At 41.6% G+C, this 24,576-nt stretch overlaps 1 protein-coding gene across 3 annotated transcripts in view; it reads right to left on the bottom strand.

Moving 5' to 3' along the window:
- Positions 1-24,576, bottom strand: part of ADIPOR2 (adiponectin receptor 2) — a 45,879-nt gene that overhangs the window by 20,893 nt on the left and 410 nt on the right. For 2 of the 3 annotated variants that reach the window (XM_086609656.1, XM_086609657.1), the window contains exon 2: positions 1,554-1,789. In XM_086609656.1, the coding sequence (XP_086465782.1) occupies positions 1,554-1,721 (168 nt within the window). In that variant the 5' untranslated portion in view covers positions 1,722-1,789. Of the gene's footprint in view, positions 1-75; positions 138-1,553; positions 1,790-24,576 lie in introns of those variants that run through there. The other variant, XM_086609659.1, reaches the window with a different exon arrangement.

The following is a 24,576-nucleotide window of genomic DNA, read 5'->3' as shown; positions in this document are numbered from 1 at the left end:
CTCATCCAAATAATTTCTATTTAGTTAAGCAAGTGTACAGAAAGAATTAGAAGTCATAATCAGTTACGGGCTTACTTTGGCTATTCCACCTGCAGGCAACAGGTAACTTGTATTATTCAACCAGGAAAGTCAGAGACAAGAATGAAAATAGCCTTCAAAAAAAAAAAAGTACCTCAAACACTATCAGATAAACATATGTATGTTCAAAAATATCTGCTGGTACAACTCAGTTGGCTTTTCTAACCTTAGCAAATTCAGCTATTGGCTAACACTTTGCACCTTATACATATGCATTACGTGGAAGGTCACAAAGCAAACAAAAAGACTCCATACTTCCCGTTATCATGATCCTGAGAACGTCCTATAGAAGTTTTAGCAGTGTACAAGTGCATTGGCTTGCCTTATTAGCCATGAATATCTGTTCTGACTTCTCCTCACAGGGACACTTGAAATCAAATTCAGTGAGGGCTCAGACTAAGCAAGTTGAGATAGCCCAACGCAGGTTCTCACGTCAGCTGAACCACGACAGTGGTCCATGCACACACCCAGAATCTGTGGCAAATGCAATTACAGCAACAAGCCAACTCTTCTGCATTGAAGGCCACGTTGAGTAGCATCAGCACGTTTTTGCTGCTGGCTAAAACCACACAGTTGCTGTAACTGAGCAGACACAGTAAACTCATTAAGTCATGATAAACTTAATAGTGAGCCTAAGCTGAATTTAACTCTGCTGATATCCATCTGTACATATCCTGGGAGAAACATCAATTAAAAGTTCCGAAACCCTCTAACCAGAAAGTAGTTTTGCCCAATGCTTAGAGACATTACTTGTGTACAACACCTAATTGAGCTGTGGAATGCTTTTCCGCAGGATGTTGTGGCTGCTAAAATTTACCAAGGCTCATGCACCAAAAATTCAAAAACACTGCCACTGGCTCAGGAAATCTGTGAGCTACCAATTGCTAAAGGCTGGGAAAGTGTCCTAGGCAAGTCACACAACATGCTTGCCATCCTTGTACTCTTCCTTATGAGTCTGTTCCTGGCTACTGAGATAGGATATTGCCCACTGTAGATGTTTAGTCTAATCCAGTATGGCTAGCTACTCTTCCACCAAGAACGCTTGCAAACACATTTTCCTGTCCTAATCTCTAAAACAATAGCAATCAGCCAAGGTTCACATCACATTCAGCCAGAGTCAGTACAACTTCTCCTTTCACTTATTTGTTGGAAGTTACAGAACAAAAGTTTTTTGATATGAGCGGCGTCTCAGCAAAGAAAAAAAATACACAACCAGTACAACTCACATTTCTTTGAGGAGGGAATACAAACCAAATCTGCTAAACTTACACTTGTGCCTTGTCCTGTCACCCAAGTTCCCATACATTCAACTGAGTATTTCTGGCATCTTCCTGGTTTGGTTACAATTACTTACTAGGCATAAAGAGATTGCAGGCTGACGGTTCACACTTCTGGAACTTATTTCAGACACTGAAGCACTTAAGACAAAACTTATGTTTTTCCTAGCAAATCCAACAGATACTCGTGTAACTTACATTTTCCTGGTCAGAAGACAGAGGTGGCTTCACTAAAAGAAGCCTCTGCTCAGAGCTGTCCTCTTCAAAGGCTGCCTGTGTTGTTGTAGTGTCAGACATGTGTCCTTTCCTGAGCCGTAGACCTGGCTCTGGAGAACCAGCATTATCGAGTTCCGTTAGTTCATTCATGAGATGCTGGGAGCCTTCTCAAATATTCTGCTTCCTCTTGGTTCGGTTTGGCTGATTATGTGCTGGCTCTGGAAGACAAACAGTTTGTATAACTAAACTGAAGTTAACAAGAAGACTGAGAGAGCTGACTGGAAGGCAAGCATGCTTAAAAAGGTACCAAACAGCTATGACAACAGTTTTTAGATGTGCCCAAACTCCTGAAAGATCAATTATATAGATTTCTGCACTGCTGGACAATAAATTCTCATCTTGTACTAATCTCATACTAATACTTTTGTATCCTAATACAAGTTAAACACAACTTTGAAAGACAACAGAAAGTGAGCTCCATAAAAGAGTAAATACACAAAAGCACGGCGATGTTTTTATTAAGTATTATTTTTATTTTTAAAAAGTTGCAAACACTGGGCCATTAAAACTATTTACAAATAAACTACTTATCACAAGCCCTCTATAATAATTATCAGCATTTTGTACAGCTGCTCGGGTTGTAGCAAGCAAGCAGAGCTCAAGCAACAAGAAACTTTAGACAGACTGCAAGGAGAGCAGTAGTGACCCAGTGATCACATCTCCTTTGCTTAAAATTAACACATTCACAATTACTGCTAACAATGGGTCTGTATTTTCACTTGTATAAGGAATTAGACCAGACAGATTTAAACACCATTCATTCCATCACAGCAATCAGAAACAGATAATTCTCGCAGGAAACGATAACCCATGCTTTCTACTTAGAAAAGTAACTATATTTTACACTTCTAACACTGCAAAAAGGATTCAGGGTAAATTTAACTCAAGATGCTAAAGATTGATTAAACTTGCAGAAAATTACCTTATGACCACCATCTTGTACATCACTGTGTGGTGGTCACTTCGAGAGATACCTGTTTGACACTGCCTTGGGAGGCACAACAGCCAGAGCACTTTGAAATCCCAGTGCCAGAAGCCATCAGAACGAATTAGCCCTCAGCTGAGGCTTCAGAATCACTCTGAAGGAGAATCTATTCATTTCGTACTAATCACTTGGTGTCATTCTACTACTGTAGCATCTGAGTACTTAGATGTGACTAACACATAACATTCAGGTAACCCATCTAACAAGTTTTAACTTTCCAGGGTGCATTATTAGATTGGAATTTTAGTGCCCAATAAAAGATGCTGAATTTTGTCATAATGTAGGAGGGCAAACTAAAAGTGTAAGATAGAGGATTGACATCAGCAGTCTTGTAATAAAACGTCACCTCCGAAAAGCCCGTAAATAATGTACTCCTTCTGTTTAGAGACTAATCTCACTTATATATGATCACCACAAGATAATTCTCAGCTCTGACAAATGTGCTATAGCTGATTTTGCTGCAGCAGTTTGTAATATTATATCCCCTCAGCTGGCTGGCAATCCCCAGAGGGGAGAGCTGCTAATGAGCAGGTAACAGACTTTGCAGAACTAAACGACACCTCGGCTGCCCGAGCTCAGTATGGCACACGGCTTTAATCACCCAAGAAGGTAAGTTTGCAATATGACAGCAGAGCAGATGGTTTGCCCACCTTCCTGGTAGCTCCACTGCAGGGTCAGTAACCTCCATCTGAGAAGTCATATCTAAAACAGCCACAGCTGTTTACTTGGTAAACACAGGAGCCACAGGACTATCGCCCCACGAGAACTGAGCCAAGGTTTAATGACATTACACAGGAAGCCCAATGAAGAAGTTGAGCAAGTGGATTTTAAGATCAAGAACAAATATTTAGAAAGCCCCAGAACAACTGAAAACTTGACTGGTTTTGTTGTATTTCAAGCAACCAATTCACAATTCCATTTTTATGCGAGAAACACGAAGAACATCATCACATGGCCATTTGGCGATCTAGAGAAGGAAGAAAAGAGTAGGAAGAAAAGAGTATGTAACAAGAACTACACTTTAAAATCAAACTTGTTGGGTGTCTTAATTTAAAAGGCAACTTATAAGAGACTAATTTCAGTACAGTAAAATATACCAATTTGAAATTGCAGCTAAAACCAAAAAATGCAAGCAGAGCAGCTGTTTGTCAACAACGGTTACAAACACGCACGCACACACCCCCGCCTGATATTCCACCCAACATTTCCAACAGGTTAGTTCCAAACAGCCATAGTTAGTTTCACAGACCGTTCAATTTGCATTAGACATTTAACCAGCAAGTTTTACTAGTTTTTCCTTCTACCAGCTTTAAGCAATAGAATTGCCATTGTGTGCCGCCTGCCCTGCTATATTGCCTAAGAGCATGTCCTTACATCACCTCTATGACACTGTGGGAGCAACGCTCCGAGACACAGAAACCACCAACACAACAGGCTTAACCACACTTGGCCAAGATGCTTGCGAAAGGTTCTTCTAATACAACACGGTATAAGAATGCCAAGAGACTACTTAAATCAGCCCTTGAAGATTTGTACTCAACTAGCACCCGCTGCCGCGCCATCGCCAAGGTTAAAAATAAAAGATGCTTTTCACCTCCAGTGAGTTGGATTTGCATTCAGCAGCAGAGTTGAACTTTAGAGCTCTGCATAAATAGAAATCGTTTCTTGAAATTACAGTGGAAGTGCTCAGTGAACTAAGATGTTTCCACGTTGTCCTTCATGAGGGATCCTTTTAGTGCTAAATATGCTTGCCCTTACTGAGCATGCAAAGGTAGGCAAGCCGAAAAATATTCCAAAAGCATTGCTACAGGTTTTCAGTCCTTTAAAAATGTACTACAAAAGCCAAAACCATGCGCCTGAACGCAGCATGGAGGTGCCAACAGCCAGAACTATTTGTTCACAAGTGAAAGAAAGCAGATTATGAACAGAAAAGGTGTAAATGGTCTTTAATTTCTATTATACATCTTCTGTGACTACACAGTTCAGTGAAAGGCTGGAATGACGAGGATGACCTCTTCCTAAGAAAACAGTAAGTCTAAGTATGGTCAGTAGCACCTAGCCAGAAGACAGTGGTTGAAACATTGTGAATGAAGAGACTTGTTCTCTCATTCTAAGACTAGGCAGTTCATGAAAACTAAAACTGGAAAATGGAAAGCTATAGAACACTTGAGGTCTTGGAAAAGTTTGTTTTATGCTTTGCTCAGATTATAAGTCTTATAAGTCCTTGAACTTTTTTGCAGCATGCAACAAACTAAAAGCTTTTATTAAAATAAGCTTCCATTTAAAGAGGAAGTTGCCATGTATGACTTAAAATCTACTTAATTATATATAATAATAAGCCTAATATCAGCATCTAGATCAATCAGTGAGTTGCTGCTGTGTTTAAAATCAGCTGAGAAAAGCATCTACAAAGTCTGATTTGTCAGATTATTATTTTTTTTTTAATAAAGAACACTTCTAAAGGCTGCCAGCTTTTCGAAAGGACTTACGAGTTTAATACCATCATAGTTCTAAACACAGCTTATGAAGATAAAATCTAGCACTCCATTCATTGACTTGATACGCCGCTGCCACCACGACCTACAATCTTACAGCCCAAGTGGTCATCGCTCCCAGCTGCTCCCTCCACCCCGGTTCAGAAGTCAACTCCACAGCGAGGAGAGTCCTTGGCAATTCCAGGCTGTAGACAGGTACTCGTCGTCTTTCCAAACTCTGAATCAGAAGGCAAAACTACTTCAGCAGTTCACCGCAATTGTGCAACGTCAGAGGAGTCAACATCCACAATTACAGAGCACGTTTAGGACACTGTTTCACTCCTTAAGATGACAAGGAAAGAGTATTTACACAAACTTAAGCACCATGGGATGATGCTACTATTCTTCATAAGGTCTTCCTGGATATTCCCCACCATAAGTGACACAGCCCTTCCAACCTCCCAGAATTCAAGGACTGGTTTTCTACCTAAGCTAAACAATGCCACACAGTAGCAAAGCAAAGAAAGCATGCTAAGGGTAGTGTTTGTAGTTAAATTTAAGAGATATGTAACTCTCTTTTTAGGATAAAACACAGTCCCAGATAGTCAGACTACCCACCACTACTCTTAAGCAAAGCAAGCTTTCCAGCATCCAGCTCCTCCCAGTATGTCCCTTCTACAAGCAGCACAAGATTCATAGAATGGTTCAGGTTGGAAGGGACCTCAAAGATCATCCAGTTCCAAACCCCCTGCCATGGGCAGGGACACCCTCCGCTATACGAGGTTGCTCAAAGCCTCGTCCATCCCCTTCAAAGCTATTTCATTCTGTCTGCAGCTGGTATTTGGAAGAAGAAGGAAAATGGCATCCCCTTCCATTCCCCTCTCCTTGATCGACAGCCCTTCTGATAGAAACTTTCCTGTTCAGGGCAATGTATGCTCTTTCCTTGCCAATTCTCTTCAAAGCAACCCTAAACTAGCATAAACAACATATACACGCTGGATGAATCTTCATAAAATCAGCTCATTCTCCCTAACAAGAGTTTAGTTATCCAAAGAACAACAGGTTGTCATGAAAATTTCAGGCTGATTCGTCTCTCAGAACATTCATTAATGTTTAATGAAGGGCTTGAGTGCCTGAAACGCCTTGTAAGAGGTACTATCTCAACCTACAAACTTTGCCTTCCCTGTGTCCATGTATCATCACAGCTACAACAGCATTGCCATTCAGGTACAAATGGCAATGTACTTCCAGTAAAACTCATGGGTAGATTGTTCATGATAAGAACACAGCTTACAGAGGGTGATGGAGGGGAATTTTTGCCTATAAAATAGATGATTCTTTCTACTTTAACTGAATTTAGGTACACTAAAAGTGTAGCTTTCTCCATATATAATATTTCCACTGCTGTCTTCTGGTAGGAAGATTCTGTGACAAGTAGTCCATCTTGAATGGTATAGTAACACCAACAGTGTCTAGTAATACCACACAAAAGCTTAAATTATTCTCAGGTGACACTGGCATCATCCTATTGCCCAGCTGGTTCCCTTACACTCCCTAGCACCAGTACTGGTGCTCAATTGAGTTCATCAACAGCAAGCTGTCAGCAAGGTGCTGGGTTTTGTGCTTCGATTGTTTTTCAGTTGCTGTTTTGCTGTGGGTTTTTTGTTTGTTTGGGTTTTTTTGTTTGGTTTTGTTGGTTGGTTGTTGGTTGGGTTTTTTTTTTTTTGGGGGGAGGGTGTCATTTTAGACTTTCTGCCTACACATGGCACTGTGGTCCGTTTACTGGGGAAGTGAGGCAAGCACCAACACCAAAACAAGGTAGGTGTATACAGTTTGGGTAAGGAGAAGAGGACGTCAGACAGCAAGCGCTGTGTCACACGAGTTAAAACTGCTGTTGAGTGTCACCACTACGTGTGGCCTACCTAACCCATGTTGGGTCACTTAATAACCATATGGAAAATCCACTGGTTGGCTGCTTTTTTCATTATGCATAGAGCAAAGCAGAAGACATAAGAAATCCATACATTCCAAGTAGATTTGAGGATTGCCTCTAAGTTAGAAGGCCACCTAAAAAGTTAAGAAAACAGTAATTTTGAAAGATTCAAGAGTATAACTTGAAATAACATGGGTTTTGTGTAGTTTTTTGTTTGTTTTTTGAAGTCTTTCAATGATTGAGCTGTCTTTTTCAATTAAGGAGTTAAACATCCACAGCAACATTCCAAATATTTGCCAAAACTGCAGTCAAAACCAAAGCAAACAAAGGTATGTATGAATGGAGGAAGGAGGAAAATCATAGAAAAACCTTGTTTTCTCAATGTATCCTGAAGGAAAAGTACAAAGCAGCTTGTTAAAGATGACCTCCAAAGAATTTTTACAATGAGGAAGCAATTCAGCACCTCTTCTTAGATGGAATTCCCCTAGGTAGAGAGACATCTACAAAACAAAGATTAGACCCCCGTGGAGGGTCAGTGGCCAAAAAGCTGTCTTTGTAACTTGTAAACTGTCACTGGACACTTCAGCCCAAGCTATTTCACAGCAGGCTGCAGAGACAAACAATAAAGCACATTCTGATGCAGTTGGATCCAAAGAAAGGGAAGGAGCCAGCAGCCTGCCTACATGAAGGAAACGCTTCCATTTCAGAGGATCCTATTTCATTGTTTCAACATTTGTCCAATTTGTACTGCAAATTGGACCTCCCCCAGTTTTGTGACTGGGTTAAGCGTTATGTCAGAGGTTGGCCCACTCCTCGTGCACAATGTCCGGTCACTACAGACTGGATAACTGCTGCAAATTAGTTTTATTCTTCAATAAACCAAAACCAAGAGATTTGTCACAGAAGCAGTACAAAACAAGGAACAGAAGTTCAAGTCCTTTTCACGTTGTGTTCTGCAAAAATCCACAGCCCAGACCTGGAAAACTTGCTTTTGGTTCATTTTCCATTAAATGGCTTGGTTTCTCCAAGAGAGAAACATTCCACCTTTGTACCCTTTTGTTACTTTAGTTCTATGGCATGTTACCAACTCACACCAGCTTTCTTCACGGTTGCCAACAATAAAAAGATGCAGTTGGGTTTTGTTAGTAACGCTTTGGATCACAGACTGTCTAAAAGCAAAAGACTGAAATTAGACATTACTTTACTCTTCAGTGGATTTATTTATAATTTAGAATACATTCTTTTAACTGCTGCCTCGAGGACATCTGATTCACAGAAGAACTGTTGAGTGAATATGAAAAAAAAAAAAACCAAAGTCTTTGGAGCAGGCACTAAAATCCAGAGCTAGACTACTACACTGAAGTTACTTTAACTCCTGTACATGGAGGATCTTCACATAAGAATGTAAATGGCACCAAGTTCAACAACAGCAATTCAGAGAGCAAACATTCCTCCACCCTGGCAGGTACAGCACGCTCCTCCTAGAAAGTGAGGGCTTCAATCTCTCTAGAAACTTGAGCAAGATCTTTTACAACTCAAGAAAATGCTACAATGCCTGGAGCAACTGTACAAAAACTAACACTACAACCTTGCTTTTAAAACCAGAGGGATATGCATGTTTGAGGCTGCAAACTTCAAGCAGGAATGCACTTAAGGCAGTTGCCTTCACTACTTCTCACTGGCCTGCATGGACATCTCTTCACTTAGATGGCACCAGCCAGCCCCTAAATCTGCACAGTGATGGCAAGAGGAGGCAGCCCCACGCTTCCCTGGGTGGGCATCAAACAGCCCAGTCCCTCTTCTCGCTGCCCCCCAAAGGCACTCTGATGCTTGTCACGACCCATTCCAGGTAGCAGCCTGGAAAGATGTTAAGCCAAGGAGGAGGAGGAGAATGAGATGATCCTTTTCTATCAAACTAGCAAACTGGATTGGCTTGAAACACTGTCAGTAAAGCAGCATGGACAATATGACAGAAAGGGGAAGACCACATACTGAAGATTTTAATTCTTTATGTATTTTACAGGCAGTGTTTTCCTAAGCTGTTAAGGACTGACAGTTATCTGTTGGCCCAAGTCTTTCAATGTCATACATATACATACCACAGCCTTTATTATGACCTGTTTTCCAGCTGCTGACCATACCTGGCATAGCAAACCAGACAACATACCAAGATTACCGATTTCAATACAGTGGCCAGGATCTCCGAAGCTTGGTTGCAAAAAGCTGACCATCACGCTCTTCCCAGTTTTTAGAAGCACCTACTCCCTCGTTCTGCTGATAATCTTTATAAGCTTTATGCACGAGGTTGTGAGCTTGCTCATCAGTGTTTTATTTTGTGGCTGACAGGTGTGGTCTACAAAATATGTTTGCATTCTCATATTTGTAAAAAAAAATCGTAAGAATGGTTTGGGTTGGAGAGGACCTTAAAGATCATCTAGTTCCAACTTCCCCTGCCATGGGCAAGGACACCTTCCACTAGATCACGTTGCTCTAAGCCTCATCCAGCCTGGTCTTGAACAATTACAGGGATGGGGCATCCACGACTTCTCTGGGCAACCTCTTCCAGTGCTTCACCACCTTCATTGTAAAGAATTTCTTCCTTATATCTAATCGAAATCTCCTCTCTTTCAGTTTAAAGCCATTTCCCCTTGTCTTATCACCATATACCTTTGTAAAAAGTCCCTCTCCACCTTCCTTGTAGGCCCCTTTTAGGTACTGGAAGGCTGCAATAAGATCTCCCCAGAGCCTTCTTTTCTCCAGGCTAAATAATCCCACTTCTCTCAGCCTGTAACTTATTCCTTTCCTTAATGTCCAACAATGGCATTTCTTCAGTTGAAAACAGCATATATTCCTCTCCTCAAAAATCATAAAGTCGTTTTGCCACAAGTCAGACAACTCTCACAGTCTGCCCTTTTTCAGTAGCAAAAATTTTACAAGAACATTGTAGGAATAACCAACATACACAACAACGGCATTGTATCAGTCTAAGACCAAAAAAGCAGTGCAGCATCTTTTTCAGATACTTTCTTAATCACCAAAACTCAAGCAAGAGAGACAGGTCTAGTGTAACTAGACTGCACCTAATGTATGTGAGTCAGAAACAGATTTAGTCAAACGGCTCAAGTTCCACACAAGGCCAGGTAAAGCTACTTATTAATTACGTATCTTAACTTCCCTAATGCAATAGCCAGAGAATAACGTGGGGTTTAAAATAATCATTGTTGAGAGTTAAGAAATAAGCCCAACTGAACTTTTAGTTTCCTTATATCCAATCTAAATCTCCCCTCTTTCGGTTTAAATCCATTGCCCCTTGTCCTATCACTACAGGCCCTTGTAAAAAGTCCCTCTCCAGCTTTCCTGTAGGCCCCCTTTAAGTACTGGAAAGCTGCTATAAGATCACCCCGGAGCCTTCTCTTCTCCAGGCTGAACAGCCCCAATTCTCACAGCCTGTCTCCATAGCAGAGGTGTTCCAGCCCTCGGATCATCTTCGTGGCCTCCTCTGGACCCGCTCCAGCAGCTCCATGTCCTTCTTGTGTTGGGGAATCCAGAGCTGAACACAGTATTCCAGGTGGGGTCTCACAAGAGCAGAGTAGAGGAGCAGAATCACCTCCCTCGACCTGCTGCCCACGCTGCTTTGGATGCAGCCCAGGATCACCAACAGTCCAAAGCTACTGACTTAAAGACCCAGAGGAGCAATGGAAGGGAGTTACAATTTTAGCTGTGCTTGGCAACATTTTCCTTTAAGTACCCTAACAGCAATATTCTTCATTTTTATTTAAGAATGAAATCTAGACTAATTATTCTTGAGTCAGACTGTCAAGATTTCCATTATACTAACAATAAATTCTTGACTTTACTTATACACGTTATTTTTATGTACACGCAGGCACAAGGCGTGCTTCCTCTTCCATCATAAACGAGAACATAACGACCCCAATGGAGTCCTCCATTCCTTCTCCCATTCTGCAACTTTGAAGAGCATTGTTAGTCTTTCAAGTCTTACAGGAAAATTACAATATAATAACAAAGCCTGAAACAACCACAGGAGAAGCAAGCAAATGGGCCATATGAACTTGTAATACATTCTTTCCCCAGAGGGAACTCTCCGTGCCAGGGTGACCCGGTCAATGTTGTTTTGTACCAAAGGGCCTTTCCTACAGGTATACATAGTCCCGTGACAGCACCTACACACAAAAACCAGTGAGCTAAGCAGTCTGCGCTTTCTGTTTGCGGAAAGAAGTTCTAGACATCATAGAAGATACTCAATTTCTTTAAGAAGCCCTAAGAACGGGAAGGAAGCACAGCCAAGTTGATAAGCATCCATGCTCTTAAGAGTAGGAAGGACAGGAATTCGGGTTGATTTCCTGGACAAGGGCCCAGACAGGAGAACACGAGCAGAGAGCAAGAACTGGGTCAGCAAGCTACTGAATAGTTATTTGTCCTAGTTTTCAAATACTCACTGAAGGTACTCTTCCTCTAGCCCAACAGCATCTGCAAGGGGTGTTAATATATATAGAACTATTCAGATAAACTATTCTGGAAAGTAGAAAAAATACCTTATGCTGACACAATACCTACTGTCACTGAAGGTAGCAAATAAGGGATCTCCTTCTAGTGTAAGTTTGTTTTCTTTCTGTAAGAAAAGCTATCTAGTATGATGTTGATGCAAAGACTACCTTGTCTGTGGTTCTGACTGAAAGGCAACACAGCTCTTCAGATTCATCTGATAGGTGCAGACAGACAGCTATCATCAATCCTGAGAAACTGCAGGCCAAGCTTCTCAGTAGAGAGTGAGCACTACACACAGGAGCCAACCACCCATCTGTATGCCAAAGACATACTCAGAAACCTCACCAAAAACTCTATACAGGGGGTGAGATGTAAACAGAGCATAAACACTGCCTCTTCTGCTTCTAAAACCCACAGGTATACTATCCTGAAAAGCACAAAAGGTTCTTCCAGTATCAACAGCACAGTAGTGGCATGTGTGCGTTCAGAAAAAAAATAGACACTGACAGAGTCGTAAGTCCTAATAAAAGCCAATAATCACTGTTGTGAATTGAGTATGTTAGAACTGAAGTAAAATCTTGGAGGACAACTGACCTGCCCAGATAACCAGGCAAGCCTTGACCTATGCAGACAAACAAGTAGCTGAAGCTAAGGCAACAAGAGTACGAAGTGACACAAGCTTTGCATTTATGAAACAAAAAATCTGATACGTATTTTTATCATGTCCTAGTTAATGAGTAACAATTCAGATGTTTTACATGACATTTTGCACGTTTACTAAGTGATTTGGGAAAGGATTTGCTTTGCAATAGCAAAGGTGGTTTCATTTAAAACCAGAGCCGATCACTCAAAATTGCAGTAAGAGTTCAACACAGCACAAGGTTTCCCAATCTTCGTGTTTACAACAGCACCACCACCCAAAATACCAAGAAAAAGTGAAAATACCAAGCATTGCCTGTCAGCCAAAGTAAGGTCACAGAGCCAGGAGACAGCAACCTCAAGCACAGAAAGAACCCATTTGCTGAGTCAAGAACAACTAAACCTTGGAACTCCTTGCTACAGGATGAAGTTCACAGGGAAACTGGACAAACACACAGGATGGTCCTGAACACCAGTGCATGCCTATCATATACTGCTTGCATACTCATGCTTAGAAGCTATTTTCATCCTTAGAGGATGGGCATCCATACTGAAGCCTTAGAGCTCTCTCTGAGGAAGAACAGTGAGGGGCCTAATGAATCTAAACAAGAGGGAAGAAGTCAAACGATTACGAGATGGAAAATGAAAAACCCACAGAAGAAAGGATAAGGATTGAAATAGAACATTTCTCAGGGACACCAGGAAAAGCATCCTAACAATGCCAGTAACTCCCCAAAGGCATCTAAGAAGTCAGCAGGCACCACTCTGAGATGCTCTAGCCAGCGACTTGTATATATATATATATAAGAGGACAAGAGAACACAAACCTCCTATAACTGCCAGAATCTTATTTGCCAAGTTTCTTCCTCATCCACTGAGCAGCCAGCTTGGCTGGGACCAGTAGGTGGTCCTGCAACTTGGCCGGGCTTCAGACTCAAAGGGTATAAATAGAAAGGCTAGGGACAAAGCACAGCCAAAGCCTCAGTAAGAGGTGCTGCAGCCTGGCACATCTGGCATACACATGCCAGGATTTCACCCCACAGCAGACTGACATGTCAAGTGAACTGTACCACGAACATACCCGTAGCACCACCCATCAGATCATCCCCAGTGAAATACAGAATCTGCTGAGCACAAGCCAGCCCAAAGCTTCTTGGTGTCTCCACTTCAGGCAGCAGGTCTTGTCACTTTGTGCACAGGTGGGACACAAAGGCAAAAAACTGAGCCAGTGCGGCACCAGAATGTAAAGGTGTTTCTGTGGCATGGCTTGGAGGCAGACTGAGTGGATATCAGGCATCCTACTGGGGATCCATACAAGACGGTGGTCAGAGAGTCTCATGGGGCAGAAGCTTAAGCAGCAGCTTCACAATGAAGGTAGGGTCCTGAGCCAGAGGGATTTCTAGTTTCACTCAGCCGGGTTTATGTTATAGCTGTTCTGGAATTCCAAGTTTCAATGGAGTGACTCACCTTTTTCTAGAGACTCAAAGAAATCAAAACAAGTGTGCCCCAATTTTGATTCTTACATACAGAAGGGGCCTACAGGAAGGCTGGAGAGGGACTTTTTACAAGAGTGTGGAGTGATAGGACAAGGGGCAATGGATTTAAACTGAAAGAGGGGAGATTTTGATTAGATAGAAGGAAGAAATTTTACACTCAGAGGGTGGTGAGGCACTGGAACAGGTTGCCCAGAGAAGTTGTGGCTGCCCCATCCCTGGAAGTGTTCAAGGCCAGGTTGGATGGGGCTTTGGGCAACCTGGTGTAGTGGAGGGTTTCCCTGCCCATGGCAGGGGGGTTGGAACTGGATGATCTTTGAGGTCCCTTCCAACCCGAACCATTCCAGGATTCCATGAAAATCTGTTAACCATTGACCATGATTTTTACCTTCTTCCACGAATAGTGTTTAAACTGTCACAGAGCAATGTGATGTCATTGATTTCCATTGCCAAACTCAGAACAGTAAGAGCAAAGGTTTAAGGAAAAAATAAACAAAACCAAAACCAAGCCCAACCACCACATACCACCAAACCCCAAACCAGAACACCTAACCACAAAAAAAACACCACCAAAATGAACACCACAAACCTGAAAAAAACCCATCCAAAAAACCTATGCTACCAGATACCTAATGCACTGCTACAGTTTTACTCCTGAAGGGGAAAAGAATGATGGGTTCAAGTTCTGTCTGCTGGTTTATACTCTCACACGCTTAGCTAGCACTCACCTCAACTATCAACTACAATTTGGAAGCCAAGCTTGTCACATTAAGTGTCACTTTGTTTCAGAAACAGATTTCTTTGCAGAACAATGAACCCTAAAGTTCTGGCGTCTTCCCTGTGGAATAACACACAGCAGTTACCTTAACCACTAAAATAGGTTTCCCCAAAACATACAGTATTCCTAATCTCTGATTTGTTACTGCTCTCTGACAAATAAATGTGCTACCTAGGAGGAAGCACAGATCAATTTCTCTCACCTCAAACTTGCCACTGGTTCTTGATGTTTGTATTCAAGCTTGGGAAGGCTACAGTCCAAGATTCCTACAAGAAGGATGTGAAATCAACATGAAGGCTGTTTCTCCAAGTTAGCTTAAAACTAGAGAATAAATTTAAACAGACAGGGGAAGAAAAAAAACAATCCTTAGAGTATGCGTGCTGTATAGCGGCTATTAAACATTTACAGTGGATGACAAAACGCACACATTCCATTTAAATTAGAATCCTTTGATTTTTGTAGGCTCACTCACCAAGATAACAACTTTGCCTTAAACAAAACTCCACATAGTTACAGCTAAATTGTATAAAGATGCATCAGCACAAAACCAAGGAAAGCAGGAAATTTTTTAACCATCTCAGCCACATCATTCTCCATAAAATGTTCACTGTAACGTCAGATACCATATTTTATTTAAACTCTCTGCCAAACAAATCTCTGCCTCAGTACTTGTTAAAACTGATTTATTACTGTCAAATACATTAATCTGCATGTTAATCTGCCTCAGCTCACTTAAAGTTAGTCAGAAAGTACTTTTGTCAAGCCATATACAACGTTGCTTTTGGTCCACATGGGAGTTTGAAATCAGAGCTTGGGCAAGATCCTCTACGACATAAATATTACAGCATGAAAACAGCAAGGAATACAGAAGACTTTTCCTGCAATCCATTTCCAGTTTCTCTGCTTCGCTGCATGGCATGTTGTCGGAGCCTAAGAATTTCACTAAACGAAGGCTGAGTTTGTCTTCAGATCTCGTGTCGCTGGAGCTGTAAAGCCTACAGCACTCACGTGCCAGCTCCAAACTGACATCCGTTGCACTTTGGCACAGGAGGGAAGGTTTGTAAGTTACACCACCTACTTCATCCATACTACAAGTAGTACACAAGGCGGAAAAGTTGGCTCAAACATCACATGTATTACATAGTGTTCAATAAGTGCTGGCAGTATTTCTATACGGACTCTTATACCCAACAACTTAAAGCCTTCAAACTGTATGGCTCCCTTATTCCCAATTTCTAAAGGAAAGCCAAACTGGTTTTCATTAGCAGATGACTTGCCTCCTAGCACAGCCCATTCTCTAGACCACTTACCAGCCGCTCCAAGATTTTCAGCACAATCCAGTCGAAAGTTCAAAGACAGATCAAGACAGCTGGACAATCACTGAAGAGAAGCACTTTTAGCACACACATCCTGCGTGTTTGCTCAGCACCTGGATCACCATCAGCAGGATATGCTGATGCAGGTCTATTACCTGTCACATCCCCCGAAGAAGCAGTCTCCAATGCAAGCAGCAGTAATGCATACCTTCTACACCTTTCCTTTTTATGTCTGCCTGGTAATTAATTTTAAGTGCCAGTAATTCTCAATTACTTCATCATTAGTATGACTAAAAGTCACTCTACAATAGGAATTATGCAACTATGCTTTGGTCAACCCCAAATACCACCACTGTTACCTGCGACTTTGAATGCTGTAACAAATAATATGTTTATAAACTCTTCATTTATTACAAAGACATAACTTAGCTTACCACCCAATTCTGGAGTCCCTTTGGCTTGAAATGAGAAAGTGTGCAAACATTCTGTTACCTTAGAACAGGATCTCCAAGAAGGAAGCACCAAGTTTTAATGGAGTTTTAATCTCTATGTAGGATAAAGCCTCTCAAGAAGGTGCTAAGACTTCAGGTGGTACTACAAGAAGTACTGGAACACATCATACTTACTGCTAAAATAACAGGAATGTGGAAGTGTACCTTTTCGAGGATGACCTTAGACTGCACAAAACATTCATGTTAACCTTGCAGGCAGATAAGCCCTCAGGCACTTACATAACAATTAACCACTGAAACGAGCCAAGACATGAGTTTTCAGAGGAAAACAGTCATGGGTTCTGCAATCACGCTTTGTTTTTCACAATGACTTTACTGTGATGTGTAACAAGGCGGTATTTGAACCAATTAACTAATACAGAAAAAAGTCAGCTGAGAAGGGCTTACATAAAAGAATGAAAAACTGATGTCCTTCTGAGAGCATCTTGTACCACTTTTCCAGTAGCGTTTTAAGACTCTGGTGCTCAAAACCCAAGCAGACCTAAGTTACCTACAGTCACACAGAGCAGTACTGTTACACAAACCCCAACCTCACCTAAGAATTTGAGATTTTTCAGCATCGTGTCCGACAGCCTTGTGTATCATGTCCCTTTCCCTACGCTGATCCTTCCAAAAGGGAAAGGTATACAGAGTCCTTCCAAATCAGTTGATATAACTGGCATTTTGAACAGCATCACACGCTGGTTAGATGTTTTGGACAGAAACATTTATGCAAGTGTCTCTCTCGCTCTCTATCAAGGACCAGCTTAACTTGAAATTCCAAGTTTGCCTTCATGGCAGAAGGCAGGAAATATCCCACCTTGAAACTCCGGAGTACAGGATCAAGGTCAAATTAGACGAATTTTACAGATACAGTAGCTAAAACCAATACAAATCTTCTCACTTATTTTAGCAACAGGTCACCTCCTACTGAATCAAAAATTGGGGTTTTGTAACCCAGAAAGTTTTAATGTTTTATTACTGATCTGCCTTCTGTACAGTCCTAGTTGACATAAGAAAGCCAGAAAAATCTATGAAAAATCCTAATAAAAAGAAAAAGGAGGTTTTGGTAAATCACGCTGTGTTCCTGGAGGATAAAAAAAAAACACCACCAAAAATTTTATATCCTTCATAGCAGTGAAATTAATAATTCATAATTATCAGGTGATCAATTTAATATTCCTCTTCTATATCAAAAATGTATTTGAAAATTGCCCCTTAAGAAATATCTCACAAATCAAGCCTAAGCTACCTAGCAACTTCCTTCACTGCATTAGTGAAGCTCACAAAAAGGAAAGATTTTTATAATATATTCATTATTGAACTATTTTTGTAACGCTGCAGAATTCACACGGTTGCCAATCGTTAAAAAGTCAGAGCAGGAAGTCAAAGAGCAGTTGCAATTAACCATGGACATTAGAATCATCAGGACACAAGCCTTTTTTTAGCATCCTCTTAGCCTGGACTATATAAAGGCCAGAAAACCACTAAGTACAGCTTTTGTTGACTTTGTTATTCTTTTCTCAACTCTCAGGACACCCACCTCAGAAAACAATCCATTTTGTTCCCCACTGAAGGTACAGCAGGCAGAAAGCCAACAGCTGGCACTTTGTCACGCAGCTACTTTAATAAAGAATTACGAATAGGCTCTTATTTCTGCAGTCATGTTCCATTAAAACAACAAAGTATTTGCCTAAAAGATTAAGAGAAGAGCAGAACATTGCTGTTAGCAGCCTTGCAATGCTGTTCTTGGGAATACACAGACACACAAATAATGGCTTAAAGTAACACCATTTCACAGAAACCCAGAATCACAGAATGTAAGGGATTGGAAGGGACCTCAAAGGATCATCTAGTCCAATCCCCATTTCCAAAGCACACTGTTCTTTGCAAGTGAACCGGTTGTATCATTCCATAATGCCAGAAAGTAGCAGATTCCACCACCACTGGCTTATCTCTACAGCACTAGTATTTGTCTAATATACACCCACAAATTCCACCAGCCACGGAGACCGAGACATAAATTCAAGCATTAGGAAGGAAAACAGAAAAAAGTACATCCTTCAGTCTACACCAGGGAATGGCAAACACTAAATCCCAGGAGCAGCCCACTAGGAAATGCAGTGCAGTATTCTTCAAAACAAAAACATACCTGAACAGTCAGCTGAGAAGCCGAAATGCATGCTCAGAGGCTCTTCATCTCAACTCCTACTAGTCATCCACTTTTGTTGCAAATGCTAAAATCCCTTTATCTGCAGATAAAAGCTTGCCAATACTCTCAGGATGGAGAGGCAGCCAGTCTCAGCTATGCTTCTCCTTGCAGTGCATGGCTTTTAAAAACAGCTCCCACTGCAGACACACATTTAAGTATTTCCAGTACTAGCAAGAGTTAAAGATTAGCTAAAGGAATTTTACCATTCAGATTTAATCTAAGATGACAGAGGTGGTACTTGCCCTCAGAAGGCAGCTTTTACTGCCTCAATTCAATTATTCCATTTTCAGCAAAAGTTCTGCATAAAAAAAAACCCTCAAACAATGTATAGTTGGCTTGAAGTCCTTATCATGGTAACGTCTCAAAACCTAGTATCACCCACCAAATAGTTTGCACAAGAAATCAAAAGAGCACAAATAAGCGCCTTTAATAAAGTCTGCGGAATTACATGAAGAAAACATTTCATACAGCTAGAAGGTCCATGCAAGAACAGCCTGTTTATTGAAATATCCATAAACATCCAATTTACTAAAACACACTTAAGACAACATTTTTAGAAAATCATACTAGTCAAGCCATAAACCTGTCCATCAGTAAGGAGTTAAACCAGGAACCTCACCAGAATGCTGTCATTAAAACTGAGAAAAGCCCATTAAAGGCTCCCACCAACAAAAAGACCCTTACCTAAACGCTGTAGGAGAACTGCTTAACACACCCAGTGATGCCCTAACAAAATCTGTAGCACATAAATCGTCATCCTCTAGACCTAAACGGAGCAGCACAATTGACCTTGGCTTCAAACAAGGTACACCAGTCTCTGCAATCCTCTAAGCAGATGGAACCAAGCAGGTTGGGGAAAAAAGCATTTAATTTGGTTGAGAAGGAGGAAAATGGGACAATTAAATAGGAAAAGTGGCTTTGGTGCACTTATAAATCAGCCCAGCCACACCTTACCTTTGAATATATGCAGGTGGTCATAGTTACATTTAGAAAAACAACAATTCAGGTTGGTAAAGACAGCTAGACTTTTACTCGACCTATTCAAATGCAGGCAAGTTCTTTAACATTTTGACATCTATATCTAGTGTAAGTTTAGTTTTCAGCAGGAGACGAAGAAACACGAATGCTAACCACTGAGATAAAATACTGCCAGAAAGAAGGGAAGAAGACAGGGCAAAAAAAGGAAATGGTCTTTCTTGCAGCAGGTCTCAATAGAAGTTTACAATTTACTTGGTCTGCTGGCAGAACACTGCGATACCAGTTTTAAGGATCCAGACTCGACTTTCAACCCATTCTCCAAGTAAATTGTCTACACTCCTGCTTACTGCTGTCTAAAGGTCTCCCTGTTCCAACACTTTCCTCCTGCAAATAGTGCCTGACTATTTTCTGTCCTCACAAGGGCTTAATTAGTCCTGTTCACAGAAAGCTGCAGCAGCTGGCACATCCCAGCAGACTCCACTGCGTTTTCACAGCTACTGAAATCCATCTGAACCACGCTGCTAATTTTTCTGCACTGACAATTACATGTCCTGTAAACCTTCTACATACCTGTACATTTGAAGACACCTTTCTGCAAGCAATGTAACTACAAGGTCGCCCTGAGAAGTCCCAAAACATTCACTGACACACGTACAGTTCACAGAAGGCCAATGAATCCTGCACGGTCAGAAAAAGAGCATCTATCCTCCACTAACAGAGCAGCAGAGATATGTAGCTCCAGAATATAAGAATAATCATGGCTACATGCAACAACTAATACAAGTGCCATCTGATTTTATTTTGTATCCATCATCCCCACAACATACTTCATCTGCTCAAGAGACCATTAAGCTACAAACAAAAAATCCCAAACAAAACCTGGACAACAATTTTCTTCCTACCCTGGCCATATCGTAACTCAAACAGATGTCACAACAAAAAAAAAAAAAAACAGTGAAGGACTGAGGTATTTTCACGAGGCTGTGAAAATTCCAAAGAAGTTCCAATTAGAAAATCATGTTAAGTCAAGCGGCAAATTGGTATTGAACATCTAATATTTCCTCTTCAAAATTCTGAGCACCTTAATTTTGCCAACATCTCCTCGCTTCAAGTTCTTTGGTACTTCTGAAATCAAGCAGCAGCGTGAGCTGGGGCACCTCCTTTCCTGAGAGAGGCTGTTTGCTTATCACCACACTAGTTGCCACATCACAATGCGGTGAGCAGTCGTCTTGTGTACAAAAAGATTGGCACGGTGTCCTGAAAGCAAACCTTGAGGTTCATCTTCAAACTGGATTAAGATAAAGATTTTATTTTTATGTCAAACCATTGAGACGAACTTCCCAGAAAACATATGTAATCGCTGGGCAACTTAAAACTCCGGCTCAGTTTCACACTTACAGAATCCCCAGAATGTCAGGGATTGGAAGGGACCTCAAAGGATCATCTAGTCCAATCCCCCTGCCAGAGCAGGACCACCTACAGCAGATCACACAAGAATGCGTCCAGGCAGGTTTGGAACATCTCCAGAGAAGGAGACTCCACAACCTCTCCGGGCAGCCTGTTCCAGTGTTCTGGTACCCTTACCGGGAAGAAGTTCTTCCTCATGTTTAAGCGGAACCTCCTATGTTCCAGCTTATATCCATTTCCCCTTGTCCTATCATTGGGTGCCACTGAGAAGAGCCTGGCTCCATCCTCATGGCAGTCACCCTTTCCATATTTATAATCATTAATGAGGTCCCCCCTCAGTCTCCTCTTCTCCAAGCTAAAGAGACCCAGCTCCCTCAGCCTTTCCTCAGAAGGGAGATGTTCCACTCCCTCCACCATCTTTGTGGCCCTGCGCTGGACTCTCTCAAGCAGTTCCTCGTCCTTCTTGCACTGAGGGGCCCGGAACTGGACACAATATTCCAGATGCGGCCTCACCAGGGCAGAGTAGAGGGGGAGCAGAACCTCTCTCGACCTACTCACCGCACCCCTTCTAATACACCCCAGGATGCCACTGGCCGCCTTGGCCACAAGGGCACATCGCTGGCTCATGGTCATCCTGCTGTCCACCAGGACCCCCAGGTCCCTTTCCCCTGTGCTGTTTCCCAACAGTTCAGTCCCCAACTTGTACTGGTACATGGGGTTGTTCTTACTCAGATGCAAGACTCTACACTTGCCCTTGTATTTCATTAAATTTCTCCCCTCCCAACTCTTCAGCTGATGATACAAGTCTGAATCTCTCCTTCTGCCACACAGAAGGCAGGAGGTCGTTCTTTTCAAAGAGCTGCAACAGGAACTACATGGGAAAAACTCATCTCCTGCTTCCTAGTAGTTTATATACTGATCTGCAGCATCCTACTTCAAAAGTGCAATGTTTTGGTAGTAGGAGCATATCCAAATCAACAAGTGAAAACTAAAAATGTTTTCAGAGGTCTGTTTTCTGAAGAAGCAGAACTAGGACCTTGTTTGTCTCCATATTCTTAACTATTGAAAATGAGTTTCTTTATTGAACTTGTCTTGACAAACACATCACTTTCTAAAGCAGAGGCGCCGGTCATCACGTTAAATACAATGTCTTGCATTTAAAGCAAGTTTTATCAGAGAATGATACAGTTTAAAGTAACAGTCTTCCCATCAAACACTGTCCTAAGTACTTTTTTGTAATCACCACCATTATCTTGTGTAACGTCTTTTCAAATCTACCACCACTGTCTGCCAGAAAATTCACTGAGTGACTCAGACACAGACACTTTCAAACCATAAATACTCAAAACTGCTATTTCCATTTCAGAACTACTTCTGTTTAAGCATTTGAATTGCTGATGGCATAACAACCCAACGACCTCCTGAAGTTTCCTTATCAAGATCTTCTTCCTGCACAGACAGCATCTCCACTGATGAAAGCAAGCCTTGTTTCTTTGCACAGTGTCTTGGACAACTTGGTTACACAACCAGAAACCTGTAAAACTCAAAATTTTTAGCACTTAATATTAAGAATCTTTTGTACAGCAATGCCTGATGCAGCTCCTTGAACATGCAACTGAAGACATAACAGCAGAAATCCAAGCATCAAAACCACTGGCATGCCAATTCCCATTAATTTTCCTTCTTGACAAACCAACAGAAACTCTTGCCTAGAGCAAGCACAGGCTTTTCAAACTCCAGCCTTTTTACCCTGCATCCAGGAGTCAGGCTTCAAGTCTGAATCTCACTCACATTGCCAAAACCACTGCTCACCAGTTCACTTGAGCAAACTAGTAGTAAAGCCATCAGTTCAACAGCACTGATACAACTCGTTGGTGTAAAGACTGGGGTGGGGGGGAAGGGGAAGCCCTTTGTGTCTGGCTCTCTCGAACACCAGACAGAATTTAAGCTCCTATACTTATCACATCTTATATTTATGTTTGAGAACATACATATAATAGATGGGAATCTATTGAAGGAGTTTTCACCATGAAAGGTTTTGCTTAAGCATGCCAACAACACGAAAAAAAAAAAATCTGGTGTGAAGGACAAGAGTGTTTCTGGTTTATAATCAGAAAGCATCATTTTGAAAAAAGCTGCATCCTCACCCAGTCCAGGTTAACTCCACCATCACTAATTCGGATTCCGTTTTCCACATTAGCAACTATGCTCCATAGTTTTCAACACGAAGCTGCTAACGACCTTATCCACAGGTTTATCTAACCGTATTTAGTTGTCAGTTCAGACAGGGAGTAATTTCCATACATTATCAACTAATCTTACACTTCCAACACAACAATGAACTTCTTCCAGGTTGCCTGTGACCACAAACTCTGAGCCTTCCCAAGTGTCACAGCACAGCTGAAGTTTACACATCAGTTATCCTTATAACCTAAGAGCCACAGCATAAAATCCTCAGAACCAGAACTGGCTAGTACCCTGACATGGAAAGCAAAAACAAACCCAAAACACTATCCCTTCCTTTCTTGTATAAACAATATTAGCTCATAGCTGAAGGTAACAAGGGAAACAGGCTGTGTTATGTTTAACAGCATTACATCACAATTTTTATGTCATAAAACAGGCTGGTTTATGACCGTGCTGCACCTCTAATTCCACAGCACAACACCTACTCCTGTCGATCATAAACATATTTTCCTCTGTTACAGCAGCTACCACCAAATTTCACGTCATCTCATTAAGGTTCTGTAGAAAGCTACTGAAATGCTACGAAAAGGCCTCTGAAAGCTGAGGATTTTTACAACAGTGCTCAGAGAGGACTGTGCGGTACACAGCTTCTCACCGACTTCCCAAAGATCACAGCCAGGACACAACCAGGAATTTCACACTCCCCGACACCAACTACAGCAAGGGAGTGAAAACAAGAGTTTAAATTACACATTAAGAACTCAGCTCTTGAAAACCAGAGGGGCTTGCCCAGAGGACCTGGCCAATATTACAAAACCTGCTCCATTTTAAAAAATATACAACACAGTTGCGATACACAAGACAATTCAACTGCCTCACGAACTTCGATGCTGCACTAAGAACAAAATGTATCTTTAAATAAGGAGTAATAGCTAAAAGCTTTTCTGCCATGTGACAAGTGCATGCACACTCAAAATGACAAAGCCTGTACGCTAAAAAAGTTATAATTTAATATTAATGGTTTTCTTAAACAATGCCAACACACACATCTACTAAAACCACCAAATCAACTGACTTGTAGGGCTAAAACAGAGAAAAAGAAACCAACGCTGCGTGAAAAGCTCAGCAAGAACAGCTGTTACATCTTCTTTGTCTACTAGCGAATTACCATATGCTTCAGCGTCTTTGTTGCTCATCCTACGCAAACAACAGATAAATATCTGATCCTCTCCGGAAAAAAAAAAAAAAATAAACCCCACCAAACTTTTTAAAAAGTTCATTTAATTGTCACTGGGGAACACCCAAGTTGTGGTTACACCAGTGCCGAATATTTTCGTTACCTCCTGTTGATAACTCCAGTGTTTGTCGATACAGACACACGGAGCGCTCCGCAGGCAAGGCAGGCTCGGCTCCCAGATTGTGCAAGCGCAGGGGTTATTATTTTTATCGCCTCCATAAAAACATTTCGGCAGCAGCAGCAGGTTTCCGTGTCCTGACAAGCAACAGGTGCACAGACGGCCGCAAACAAGACCCACTTACAGCG

This window comes from Tauraco erythrolophus, chromosome 4, assembly GCF_009769465.1.
Source record: "Tauraco erythrolophus isolate bTauEry1 chromosome 4, bTauEry1.pri, whole genome shotgun sequence".
Lineage (NCBI taxonomy): Eukaryota > Metazoa > Chordata > Aves > Musophagiformes > Musophagidae > Tauraco > Tauraco erythrolophus.
Note: the sequence above shows the minus strand (reverse complement) of the source record. Positions and strands in the feature narration are given on the sequence as shown.